We start from the raw sequence: 14,468 nt of genomic DNA on the forward strand, positions 1-14,468 counted from the left end.
TGAAGATCGATACCTCTCCGAAAATTGCCTGTTAAATAAGAACCTAGAACCAACAGCGGCTAGCTTAGCATAAAAACTGAAAACAACAGAAACAGCTAGCCTGAGGCCCTAATGTAAATAATGACTATTTTCTTTTTATAAGAGGGTTAAAGATTCTTTTAGATTTTGCCTAGTCTAACCTTAAGTCATTAAACTCTTGATTTGACTCCACATCCTGTCAGTAAGTGTTTGCTCTCCCGTTTAGGTTGATAAAACATAGCTTTGGGTATTTAACAAGTAGCATACTGATACTATTCTGATACTGGTTCTGATACTGTAAACATGCCAATTTCGTTCTCCGTTGCATATGAACATAGAAGAACAGGTAAGGTTTAGTAACCGTCTTTTAAGCCATGGATTGACAGCTTTGTGATCAGATACTGTCGAGAGGATTAAGGCTCACACTGTACAGTTAATAACATAAAGAGTCTGACTATGAGCCCAGCAACAGTCTAGACAGCCGATCCTCTGATCCACAAAAACAAATCAGTCCAACCTGACAGAAACTTGGAAAGCAGCAGTTTCCTCACCACGCCACTAATGTCAGGATACACTGCTGGTTTAAAGTTTTTTTCAGTATTTTCATAAAGCACACCATTGATGAAGAAAGTAATCTGCAGATTTATTCCTGCTCAAATAAAAACTTCCTTTGGAGTAAAAGGGAATATTCAAAAATTTCCAAAACGTTTCTTTTCAGTTTTCCATAATTTCACAGAACGTAACAATCTTTTTTGCAGATTGTGCTTCTGGATGTAAATTAAAACAAAGACAATCTTATCTTTTACTTTATTCACAGCAACATTTCTTCAGATATTCCCTCCCATTAGCCTTAGTCTGTGATGATAGTGATCAATGGCATTCCACAGACCTCGAAAACAGAGCCAAATCACCTCAAATCTTATCAATAAGGTCTCACAATTAATGGGGTATTACATGTCTAATCATGACTCACAAAAGTGGCCACTTGAGTATCCAATACACACCGACGCTTCAGTTTCTCTCCCTGACTTCTCCACCATAAAAAATGGCTGTAAATTGCTACCATGTCTGCCCTAGAGTCACTATTGAAATCAGCTTGTCTCAGTAATCCGTCTTGTTTAACCTGGATGTGGCCTCTCGCTGTAATTGTTCAGACCTTGAGAACAACGGCTTAGAAAAATACAGCATTTACATGAGATCAGTGTTTTCATGGTAATGTTGTTATCTTTTGGCACGTTTCAAAAGGCTATTAGGAAATCAGGCTTTCAAATGGATCTCCCCCAACGTCGCCTCCCTGTCATTGTTATTCCCTGTTGTTCAGGGTCATGTCCACTCCACCCGGCACTAACCACATCTGATTGGGTGGCTGAAAGGATTTTAGTCAGCTGAGAAAATATAGAAGAGGATATACAGTCCATCAAGGATACTCAACGTGCTTTGCTCGTGGACCACTTTTGCAAAACGAAAGGAGGCCAGGGACCAGTTAAGAAAGGAACATTAATACGTTTTATCAGATTAAATTAATATTAAAGGCCCATAACTCAAATTAACTGATTTATTATCCTAACTTCTTAAGTAAACTAACTTGGCCCAGGGATTGACACAAGGGTTATATGACAGTTAATCAGATATTCTACTCGGTTTATTAGTTGCAACAGCTGCTCTGGTTAGAGTTTATACAACATTTAAGCTGAAATGGATAACTTTTTTAATGTTACCCCCTAGCGTTTGGTATTATTGTTGTTGCCACTGTAGGGTTCCTTTTCCGCCCAACAACACATGAAACACTGCATTTGTTTCCAAAGAAAATAGACACATTGATTATGATCTTCATTCTTTTTGACATTGTAAGCATCATGACCGCTAGCAGCTTGGCTAAAAAGAAACCCCCAAATCAGTGCCAGGCAGAGTAAAACACCTGCTAGTATTTCTAAGTAGTCCGGTTTGTTACTTACTGATCTTTGTGATCTAGTCTAGTCTAGAGACTGTTTTTATCACTTTCCCTCCTGTTCGCATCCTCTGTTTTTGGGGCTCTTTTGCATGAAAGCATTACTCCTGTTGTTCTGATACCTATGGACAGCTACTGCTAGCTGTTCTGTTGCGTTACCTATTTTCTTAATGTTCTTTGGTATACTGTGATGCATTGTATACTTTAGGCTCTTTAACCTTTACATTGCGCAATAAACATATATTGGATATAGGCCTAGTAATAAAGCAAAAATATTGTCTATTGCCATTTGAACACGACCTCTTCCATCTAGCGATCACTCCAACATTGTAAAGGTTCATAAACCGTGACTGCCAGGAAAAGAATGAATTGCAAATCAAAGCTGTTAAAGTGTGAACTATTATCGGTTTAGAAGCTTTTTCCCCTTATTTAAACAAGCTTTTTGTTTATTATGAAGGTTTTAATGCACTCTTTAGCACCTTATTTCCATCAAATAAAAAAAAGTTACTCCATTGTGAAATGGTGGCTAGCCACACGGGACCTGTAAGTTCAGTATCCATGCATTGCACTGTAAAGACTGGGGTTAACTATTCGCATATGTGGCACATCTGTTACATTGTGTGTGTGTGTGTGTGTGTGTGTGTGTGTGTGTGTGTGTGTGTGTGTGTGTGTGTGTGTGTGTGTGTGTGTGTGTGTGTGTGTGTGTGTGTGTGTGTGTGTGTGTGTGTGTGTGTGTGTGTGTGTGTGTGTGTGTGTATGCCTATGCCTAAATGTATCTATGAATCTATGTACATGTATCTCCCAAATGTACACAATGTAGTAACTGCTTTTCGTCTTTTTGTTTACTTAGTTGTGTTTTCTGTATTTTATGTCAGTGTTATGTATGTAACGTTGCTGCCTTTTTGGCCAGATCAGCATTGTAAATCAGATTTTGTCTCAATGTTTTCATCTGGTTAAATAAAGGTTAAATAAAAATAAAAATCTTTATGTATCTATCTATCTCTATCTATGTGTATGTATCTATGTATGTATGTAGGTATGTAGGTAGGTAGGTAGGTAGGTAGGTAGGTAGGTAGGTAGGTAGGTAGGTAGGTAGGTAGGTAGGTAGGTAGGTAGGTATGTATCTATCTATCTATCTATCTATCTATCTATCTATCTATCTATCTATCTATCTAATCTATCTTATCTATCTATGTCTGTCTACATGCTGCATAGTAATGAGTCTGCTGCTGGTGGATATCGTTAGGCGAGAGATGCTGCTTCCGAGGACCTCACGGCTTGGCCAGACCTGAATGTGCTGGGCTCTCGTCCCCTCCGGATATGGCCGCTCAGGGCCCACCAACATCGTCCCTAAGACACAAAGATCCTCTTCACATCCTTCTCTATCCCGTCCATTGTGGAGAGCCTGCCTCGAGGCACACCGCTCTCGTGGCTGCTTCAGGGCTAAATGCATCTCCTGTCACTGGCTGAGCCCGGTGCCAGTTCAGCTGCTGTGCACTCAGGTGCTCCCTCAGTACATATCAGAGGTAAACATCACCTATCTTGCACAAGTTACACCCCATAAACAATGTGCAGGCCCAACAATTCGTTCACCTCTTATGTCAATCACCAGGAGCTAGAAAATGGCACATTTTTGCAGGAAATAAATGGAAACATATGAAGGCATCTAAAATGAGTTAGTTTGTATCAAGTTATAAGCCTTCATATTGTTAGGGTAAATAGTAAATACATATAATACCAGGGGCCCTTTAGAAACAGCAACAAATAAATAAAAACTAAGGAAAACAGATGATTGTATCTTGAATCAGTAATAAGGAGGTCACCTCAAAATCAAAATGTAGTTAGTATTTCATTTTGCCCTCTTGGTTCATCTGTTCATTAAAGTTACTCATGTGTTTCCTCTGTAGATGATGCGTGCAGCTGCAGACCTGTGGTGTTCAGCCACTGGGGAGCAGCAGTGCGCTGCACAACATAGTGATGGTGGAGGTTACTTCACCTTATAACTGGTCTCTTATCTCCAAATTGGGACTTCATGGGTCAGGTACTGTTCACTCACTGACATATGACGATTTGGGTATTTCAATGAAAAGAGTCTTTGGTTTTTATTGTTCAGAGTTGCACGTATTTCTATTTTTTAAATGACTGCAAAAACACAAATTAGATTGAAATAATCGTTTCATCTTGCTCAACGTCACCCAAGTATCTACGGGGAATTTGCTCAAAATTCCCCGTAGAGCAAGTGCGATAGAAGTTGTATTAATTAAAATGGGATTGGTGTGATTCTAAATAGAGGAACTGCTGCCACCTGTTGGTCAGATTGTACAGGATCCACATTGTTTGTATTCCTCAGGGGTAAAGGGACATGTCACACAGTGTACTAAAGAAAAAGCTCTCATCGCAAATGTGACGCATGCTTGGATACTCCTCATAGAGTACATAAAGAACTCATGTGAGTTCACATTCGCAAGTTTAACACATAAGCAATATCTTTTAGTCATTTTGTATTAATCTAAAGCTCATTTACAGAGCCTGGACTGACAATCAAGATATTGGGTTTGTTGATGCCTGATATAATACAAAAACTCCTCCTTTTTTAAAAGGCTTGATCAATTCACACAAAATTAATTTATTGTGTTCAAGTAAAATGGAAATCTTTTTTCAAACTCTCACAACTTTATTATGTTTTGTTATAATTGCAATTTCCAAACACACTTTTTATTTCTACATCATTCTCACACTAGCAAAGACCCCTCAGCAAATCATCAACTGGACAGTATGCTGCAACTTGACTTTTGTCTCAATTTGTTTTTTAGTATATCATTTATGAAAGTAGAGGAAAATGACCTTGTGACTTTTTGTTCAGTCTGAAATCCAAAATAATCAATTTTCTATGATGTAAAAAAGATCAAAGCTGGAAATCTCCAAAAGTTAGATGCTTGAAAGCAGCATTTTCTGCCATGTTTGCATACATAATTACTTTAATGATTCACCTAATGTAACAGAATGGCTAATAGTTGCAGCTCTACTGGACGGTAACAGCTGTCAGGTACAATAAGCAATAACAGTGACACAGCAAAAATGAACACAAGAAGGTTGACATGTTGAACTGAATGCTTCTGTCCCTGCTTTGTAATCAGGGCAGTTGCATACTGTCAACGTCTTCTTTGTGTTCCGAGAAGTCGAATCAGTTTCCTGTTTTATCTTTTGGCCGGACGGGCTTTTTGTGCTGATGCAGAAGAGGGCAGACTGGAGGTAGCGGCTTGCGGCTCTGGCAGAGGTTGTTTCCTGGTAAGGAGACGCCTGGATCCCTCAGCACGAGGCGAGAGCTTTCCCGCTTGGAGTAGCCCAGTGTCTCTGATTTGGCGCGTGGGCAAATGATGACAGGGGGACACGTCTTAGGGATGATGGTGGTCATGGTCCGAGTCAGGACTCTTCCTCTCCTGGACGCCAGAGTAGGAGCTGCTGTAGGCTTCTGTTTCTTGTCTGGCCCTTTGCTCTCTTGCTTCTCTTTGTCATGTTGGAGATTGTGGGATTGCCAGCTGCTCTGCATCTGGCTCTCCAAGCCTTTCAGAGCATGGTCCATGTAGGCCTGCATTTCTTTACGCACCTGAGAAATCTGAACTTCAAATTCACCCTTTAAATCCTTTTGACTAGCCTCAAGCTTTTCCTTGAACATTGCAAACAACTCCTCTTCCTTTGCATGCATCTCATCTTTGCTGTCCTCCGTCACTATCTCTTTCTTCTCCTCACCGTTGACGTCTGTGCCCTCGGGTTTGACATCCACCTGTGCACTCTCTGTTTCTCTGTCTTTGACTCTCTGCACCAGCTCCAGAATGCTGTTCTTCACACCCGCCTGTGATCTGATCTGGTTACGTACCTGCTGGAAAACAGACTGCACCTTTGCTTGTGTTTCCCTCTCTGCTGCACGACTGTCCTCCAAACACTCATCATCCTGCTCTCCTCCTGCAGCCTCCTGATGTTTCCCCTGTTGTTTACCGTTCAACAGTATTTGGGGATTTGTTTCAGGTGATGATTTGCTCATTTCTATTCCGTCTTGAGAGCTGTGTGGCTCCCTTTGACTCAGCTACTACAATGATGTGAGGAGTGCTGGCGTGGGAAGGAGCTGATCCACGGAGGTGTTTGTCCTTAGAGAGACTTGATACCAGGGGATTTACAGTCTGATGTAATGCAGCATGATGTATGGGATAATGTTTTAAAAATAATGTGGGGAATAAAGCTGCGACTAAAGAGTATTTTTCTTTATTGGTTAAAATGCTGATTATCTTTTGAATCATTGATTAATTAAGTTGAGGCTATAAAATGTCAGAAAAAAGTGAAGAAAAAGTTAATCGCAGTTTCTCAATGTCCAAGATGTTGTCTTTAAATAAAACAGTAAAGCCACAGAAAGTAAGAAAGTAATTGAGAGGCTCTAGATGCATACAAATAACATAAGCCCATATTTCATCATCAAATTATGTTGTTGGTGTCTTGCTACTAATTGTTTAGTACATTTATCGTTAAGGTGATTCGATTTAAGATAAGATAAGATAAGATGTACCTTTATTGATCCCCGTAAGGAAGTTCAGGAGTTTATATGAATACAAATATGAATAAACATATAGGAACAGTATGAATAGAAGTTACAAAAACAACATGAGTTGAAAACTATTTTAATACCAGTTCAAATATCAAATCTTGAAAAAAATAAAAATAAAACATCACTTTCAAATTCTGGACTTGAATACGTATGCAATTTGGTCCAATATCACTCACAGCAGACCACATTATTTTTTAATTATGAAACTAAATACCTTTGGTAAAGCGAGGCGGCTGTTATTATTTGTTATCCTGCATGTTGTGTTCTACTGGCTGCATGAGCGTAGTTGCATCCCATGACTACAGTGAACCTCCAGGAGACTGCATGAAAAACAAAGATCTTCAGGGACTGAGGGGGGGGGGGGGGAGGGGGGGCTCTGACTCCTCATTAGTGAGCTGTTACTGGAATGTGGGACTACTGTATGTAGTAAGGCTGCTCATCAACATGTTTTCCTTGGAGGAATTGACTACATATGTTTCATTTGTACTGGCAACACTTTGCAATTCAGATTCTCTTCAAGTCTTTTTTTATTCTTTGGAATATATTGAGTTTCTACATGTTATATCCAGTATATGTAGATGAAGAAGTTTGGAGTCATCTTTAAGCTGATTTACAGGTTGTCGCTTAACTTCCCAAGACAACATTATTCATTTTAGTTCCTACATGAATCTGTTCAGTTGCAAAAGGATAAAAACCCTCTTGGGAGCAAGATTAATTATGTATTATTATTATTTCATGCACCTTAATTTGTACCTAAAATGGGTTTTAAACAGTTTACAACAGAAAAAGCTTAGAAAGAGAAAAAATACTCAGTAGTCGTAATGACCTCAAAGTTTGATTGCATACCTGTAGAGGACATTCATGTGACATTTGAGTTTGTTTGGTGAATCAAAGCACACAATAAACCCATCTGCACTTTGGACCTATAGCAAAACCCTTTATTTCCAGCTTGTCCCAAAAACAACCACTTATTACGGATTCTCGATGTATCACACTATTACAACGCTAATATGACAGCTTTGAATCATTTTCTATACACTCTTTTACTGAAAGAAAATCACAATTGTTGTAAGAATATACGTGGTGGAGGATAGATGGGATGGGGTCATTTTCAGGAGTTCAAACAGCTCAACGCCAGTGAGCCAATGGGAGTCCTGCCTGAGTGAGCCTCCTCTCGCCACTAAACACTAACATATGGACGTTGGCTTCTTCTTCTTCTGGTAAAAAACATACAGCTGTAATCCTAAACCTGACACTGTTTCTGCATGCTTTTGCAAAAATAATAATTAAAAAATGTATTCAGCATGCACTAGGTAGCAGGGAAGCAGATCAAGTAGCAGGTCTAATTTAACCTGTGTTGACATTGTTCCCCAAGTAATCATTGTTTAACAGCAAAAGTGAACGAAGCATCGATACCCCTCCTCCTCTTCCCCCTCCTCCTCCTCACCGGTGGGAGTGGATCTAGAAACGTCCTTATGAGCTTTTAAATTCAGAGTTTCATTGTTTATTTCCTTCTGACAGTCAGGGCAGGTGAACAGGATCAAGATGGTGAGTAACCTCTCAATGTTGAGCCAGATAGCTTTTCTTTTGTAACTACAAAAAGAGACATTGTTAATAAAAGTAATAACTTTGGTTAATTGGTTAATTTAGCCTATTGCACTCTTTCCTAGCTCCTTCAATCAATGTTGTAAACATTTAAACTGTTTATGATTTAATTGTGTGTCTGGCATCTTATCACTTTGTTAATCTGCTGGAAAAGTTTTTGTTATTGCTATTATTGTGTTTGCTGGTAAATAAAATGTTGTCACTGGACTTCAGCAGGGTTGTTCATTTGTTATAGCTTTATGATGTGCGTTTTGTCATTATAGACGACATACACAGATAAAGGCGAAAAGGTAAGTTTCCTTTTTATATGTGTTTTACCGCAGAACAGAGGCTATTAAGCAAGTGAAATCACTGCACAGATATCAGGATTTTAATGACACTGACCAACATCAGTTGTGTGCGTGTTTGGTTTACATCTATGTGTTTTTCCCCCAATGTAAATGTTAGCGGCGCTGTGTGTTTGAATGATTTCACAACAAAATATGTGTTCTTATCTTTAGCATGAGCAGGGCAAGTTCCTCTGCTTTGACCACCTCACGTTCTGGGTTGGAAATGCAAAACAGGTAAGTTAATCAATAACTGCTGCCAAGGGTTTTTTGGGTACATTGTTTTTTTACTGACCAATTTTCTCACAGATGGAGGGGTATACTATACATTCAGCAAGGCTATTGGTTCTCCTGAGGGGTGGGGGGGGAGACAGTATGTAAAACCACATATTTAATTTCCCAAAGCACAAACTGAGTCTCGCCTCACTAATCACCAGGAGATGGTGCTATCAGAGAGTTTAAGATGAACCTGTTGCAAACATGCCCAATTTCAATTCACTGTAACAAGAAGAGATTATCAGTTGAATAAATTCATTTTCTTCAACAGGCTGCATCGTATTACTGTAACAAGCTGGGATTTGAGTCTCTGGCCTACCAGGGTTTGGAGACAGGCTGTCGGGATGTGGTGTCCCATGCAGTCAAACAAGGAAAGGTAAAGAATCTGCATTCCCTGGAAATCAGCAAGAAGAATGGTTTATTGCGTCAACAAAAATAATCTGTTTGTGCAGATGTTTGACTTTTATAGAAATGAGTTCAAATTAAAGGACTGAAATGGTAATAGAAGGTTTTCTTGAGAAGTGAAGATGGTCAATTAATAGCTATTGGACTCAAAAGGTGCATTTGTACTGACTTAGACAAGTTAATGTCTTCACTTTGTTTTTCACAGATCGTTTACGTGTTCTCATCTGCCCTCAACCCTGGAAACAAAGGTACGCACTGGTCATAGACCGAGAAATCAATATGGACATGGATGAAGTAGTTATTGTCTTACATACATGACTATAATATATCACAACTCTTTTCATCTCTAATGTTTCTGGCATTAACCAGAAAAATCTTTTTTTTGGATGATAACATTTCCAAAAATATAAAATTGTTAAATATATATTTGAAATCACTATTGATTTGGCAAAAGTCAATTCAGTCTTGAATTCATACATTGACATCATGATTGAAGACACTTAGCTAGAGATGAATAATAATATTAACAGAATGGTTGAAAACACCATTTTACATTCCCAATTACATAATTTAAATGTTTTTATTCATTTAGTTGGTTTACTATAATAATGTCTATTGCCTGTATCATTCAAAGGATTTATTAAAAAATTTAATTTTCGTAAATGTCTCGTGTTGAAAAAAACAAATGCCAACAACGGTTGCTTGTGTGTGGCTAAATCAAATATTTTTGTCTCGTCTTTTTCTCAGAGATGGGAGAGCATTTAGTCAAACACGGTGATGGAGTGAAGGATGTTGCATTCACAGTGCAGGACTGTGACTTCCTTGTGCAGGTAACAGGTCTTCTTTCAAACCTGCATTCACAGTTCTATTCTCACACATAATTAACATTACAATCTATCATATTTCCATTTACCATACATCCTCATAAACAGAAAGCCAGAGAGCGAGGTGCAATTATCGTGAAGGAGCCTTACACCCTGGAGGATAAGCATGGTAAAGTCAGACTGGCCGTGCTCCAAACGGTAAGGCACTAAATACAAATGTACATTCAGTAGTTATGACTCTCTATTCAGCACAAACGCCAGATGTATACTCTTGCTTTTGTTTGCTGCAGTATGGTGACACCACACACACGTTTGTGGAGAGGAGCGGATACACCGGGTTGTTCCTGCCAGGCTTCCAACCCTCTCTGTTCAAGGACCCTTCACTGGCCAGACTGTGAGTGCATACGAATGTTTAAAAGATAACAGAGGGCAGACTGACAGCAAAGTGACAGCGTGTTTATTTGCTTTTGCTTCCATTCCTCTGTGCAGACCAAGTGGAAAATTGAACTTCATCGATCACGTTGTGGGAAACCAACCGGATAATGAGATGGTCCCAGTGGTGGATTGGTAATGGACTCAACTATTTCTTCTACACAGTTTAAAATATTGGCGGATCACGAGACATTAGGACCCTAGGTGCTAACATGTAGAGGGCCCCTACCTTTATAGGAATAAAAGCCACAGACTAAAAGAGACGTCTTTGGGGATCTCTTTGCAGTGGTTTTGAGTCTCTTTGTGATCCTATCGTGTCCCTTTTCCAGCTGTTCTGTCTCCTAGTGGTTGTTTTGGGTCTATGTGGTCATTGTGTCTCTCGTTTTTTGTCTATTTTTGCATCCCTTTTTATTGTTGTGGATTCTTTTTGATGTTTTTGTATCTCTCATTTTGGGATAAATGTGTGTCTATTTATGGTCATTTGCTTCTCAATGGATGCCTTGCTTTTCTTTTTAGAGGTTTTGCGTCTCTTTATTTAGTGTTTTGGTATCTCTTTTTTTATGTTTTGTGTCTTTGCATAGTATTTTATGTTTTTTGTCCTCATTGTATGTTCCTTTTGGGTTGTTTGTTTGTCAGTTTGTGGTAGTAATGGGTCTCTTAAAGTGCTTGCAGTAACTTCTAACAGATACTCAGGAGGCCTGTTCAGTAATGTGATAACAATATACCGGCTCTTCAGAGAGGAGGTGTCTTACATAACTCTTTTTGGGCAGGAGTCAGTCATCAGCATGACTTTGCAATTTTTTTTGGCTGGCCTCCAGTTGTTCTCCACATCTGGATCTTGTTTTGACCCCATTATGTAGGCATGCATGGGGCGGGGAAAGGCAGTTCTCAAAAACAGAGTGCTCATTGGTTGATCCTATAACAAGGGGTGTAACACAGACTGGAAGTTTTTAGATGTGAAGAATCATATGGAGCCGCTCATAAATCAAAACTCCTGCTTGGTAGCACACTGTGAAGCTGCAACCTCATTCAGATCATAAGATGATAGTAGCATCAGCGGTGCACCCTAACATATACTGAAGTAGTTTAGTTGAGAATAATTTTGAAGTTTAACTTTACTTGACTATTTCTATGTTATGCTACTTCTTCGTCTTCTAGGATCAGACTCACAAGTTACCCAGCAGCTTCTAAAGTCATAATGTAAAAACAAACTCCTCCTTTATCGGTAACAATGAAAAGTGTTGAACCAAACAAGCAGACAATAATTATAATGAAATACTTTAACATACGTTATTCTGAAATGGGGTGTTTAAGAGTATTTCTACACTTTGGTATCACTATTTACTTAATTAACAGATCTGAGTACTTCCTCCACATAGGGTAACACCTGAGCAACAGTTCAGAAGTGAATGATATTTGAACCTCTTCATCTCTGATTCTTAACCCATCAGGTATCAAAGAAACCTTCTGTTTCACCGCTTCTGGTCAGTGGATGACAAGCAGCTTCAGACAGAGTTCAGCGCCCTGCGATCCATTGTTGTGGCGAACTACGAGGAGACTGTGAAGATGCCCATCAACGAGCCTGCCATGGGGAAGAGAAAGTCTCAGATCCAGGCATGTTTGGCTCACTTCAGTAAATAGGTGGTCTTAAACTGTTTACTTGCACATGAATGATTCAATAACTTGTATTTCTCCAAATGTTCACTCACAGGAGTATGTGGAGTACTATGGAGGTCCAGGCGTGCAGCATATAGCCATGAACACGTCAGATATCATCACTGCGGTAAGATTAAAGGACACTTTGGCTTTGTGTGTGGATGCATCCCAAAAGAAGCAACAATAACTTTCTGATTAATTTCAATTTGCAGATTCGTAACCTAAAGGAGCGTGGGATGGAGTTTATGTACGTGCCGGACACGTACTACAAACAGCTGAGAGAGAACCTGAAACAATCAAAGGTCAAAGTCTCAGAGGACCTGGATGTCCTGCAGGTCAGAACAAAATTATACTCAACCAGTTTGGAGAACTGAATGAACTTTATGACATTATGTTTGGTCCAGCCCAGGCAATGGTTATATATATTATGTCTGAAAATGATTGAATACCAGGGGTCAAAAAGCCTCATTCAACAATTAGTCCTCCTGACTATCTATAAACAACAGTAATTAGGGTGTGGGCAACAAAGATAGGAAATGGAAATACCTTGTTTTGTAAACATTCAAATTGAAACTTTTGCACAAGGGTGACATTTGAAATGTAATTTTGGATGGTGCCGACAGATGAAAACAATTAAACCTTTATTTCTAGAAAAGGTTTAATAGTACTTAGCAGCAGGTTTGCATAACTGGGTCATGTTGGGAGCTATGTATGTGTTGCTTTAGGGCAGGGGTGTCAAACTCAATTTCATCGCGGGCCACAATCGCATAAAGGTTGCACTCAAAGGGCCGGTTGTAACTATATAAATATTATATATATATATATATATATATATATATATATATAATGTATTATATTACATTATTGCCTCTGAATTGGATTATTATCGGATAGGATAATAACTTAGTAATTAACTACGTCTGAAAGCAGAAGTCAAGGGCAAATAATTGCAAGTCTCTTCAGTGTCCATGTCACAAAACGAGATGCATTGTGGGACATGTAGTTTATGGGCAACCTGCTTCTGTAAAGTGGCATGTAACCGTATAATAAGCGTATTATATTCTTTGCAAGCTCTTGCGGGGCCACATAAAATGAAGTCGCGGGCCGGATTTGGCCCCCGGGCCTTGAGTTTGAGACCCCTGCTTTAAGGTAATACAATACTTGTTTCACAGCTGTGTCATTGAGCCTTCTCTAATATGTATAGCCATATTTAGTTTTCTCATCTTCGTAGACTCAACGCTGTGTGTCAACTATCCAGCCTTGCCAAAACAAAATGGATAAATGAATTACAATTCACAATGTGATCTTGTGATCTTACTCACATCAGGAGCTGAGGATCTTGGTGGACTTTGACGAAAACGGCTACTTACTTCAGATCTTCACCAAGCCAGTTCAGGATCGGCCCACTGTGTTCTTGGAGGTCATTCAGAGACACAACCACCAGGTGAGGGCGCCACTGGATAAACAACAACTTTACAAGGATGAAGAGAATATAAAGCACATATTTCTAGAATTCTTAGGGAATAGGATAAGGACCACATTTTCAGCCTACTGGTTAAAAATATGTATTTGACTTGTGAGTTAAAAGTCACAGGTATTTTAAGCCAATTCTGAAGTTTATCTCAGACCTTTTTCACTTGTGGCCCAAATTCTTTGTGCACAATATCTGTGTTAGAAAAAGGATTCATTAAGTTAGTTAATCAATAACTTAAACACATGATTTTACCACAGGGCTTTGGTGCAGGAAACTTCAAGTCTCTGTTTGAAGCCATCGAAGCGGACCAGAATGCAAGAGGAAATCTGACGATCCTGACACCAAATGGAGTTTCAAAGAACATCTGATCCAAGTTTTATTGAAGTAGACATTTCAGTTTCAACATCTCTTTACTATGAGAGGCCATTTTTTGTTTAGAGTCCTGTACTTTAGTATTAAACTAGTATTGTGCAATAATTAACAAAGCATGTTTTTGGGACTTGCATGTTTTATTATGATTACATAATAACATTTATTTTATGTGTGATAAGCATGTTTCAAAAAGTACTTCATTATAATCTCTCCGGATTTTCATGAAAGATCAACTAATTGTAACTTTATTACCATGTAAGGCTTTCTTTTTATCAAATGTTAACAAGGAAATCCATATAAGCTTGACTCAAGCGAAACACAATTAAGCTCTCATAAATGAAAACAAGTAATTTTATAGATTGTTATCATTTTGGAAATAACTTTCAAAGTAATTTCAATGTAACAGAAGAGCTTTGCATAATTGGAGCGGCCATCTTTCCCTTTATGTTGCAAGAGGAAACATTTGCAATGTGTGAAACCGTGGGTTGTGATATGTTCATAAACTCTAATGTGCAAACAAATGAAGTGTTTTGTA

The 14,468-nt window shown here is 38.8% G+C and overlaps 1 protein-coding gene across 1 annotated transcript; it reads left to right on the top strand.

The window, feature by feature from the left end:
• Positions 1–8,044: 8,044 nt before the first annotated feature.
• LOC307043917 (4-hydroxyphenylpyruvate dioxygenase-like) lies at positions 8,045–14,454 on the top strand. Its single transcript, XM_079688866.1, has 14 exons — positions 8,045–8,111; positions 8,432–8,458; positions 8,669–8,731; positions 9,042–9,146; positions 9,381–9,423; positions 9,923–10,005; positions 10,108–10,197; positions 10,290–10,393; positions 10,489–10,566; positions 11,883–12,045; positions 12,143–12,214; positions 12,300–12,422; positions 13,415–13,531; positions 13,819–14,454. The coding sequence occupies exons 1-14, from the start codon at positions 8,109–8,111 to the stop codon at positions 13,927–13,929; spliced, it is 1,182 nt and encodes a 393-aa protein (XP_079544992.1). The 5' UTR covers positions 8,045–8,108; the 3' UTR covers positions 13,930–14,454.
• The last annotated feature ends 14 nt before the right edge of the window (positions 14,455–14,468 follow it).

The sequence above is a fragment of the Notothenia rossii genome, assembly GCF_949606895.1.
Source record: "Notothenia rossii genome assembly, chromosome: 6".
Lineage (NCBI taxonomy): Eukaryota > Metazoa > Chordata > Actinopteri > Perciformes > Nototheniidae > Notothenia > Notothenia rossii.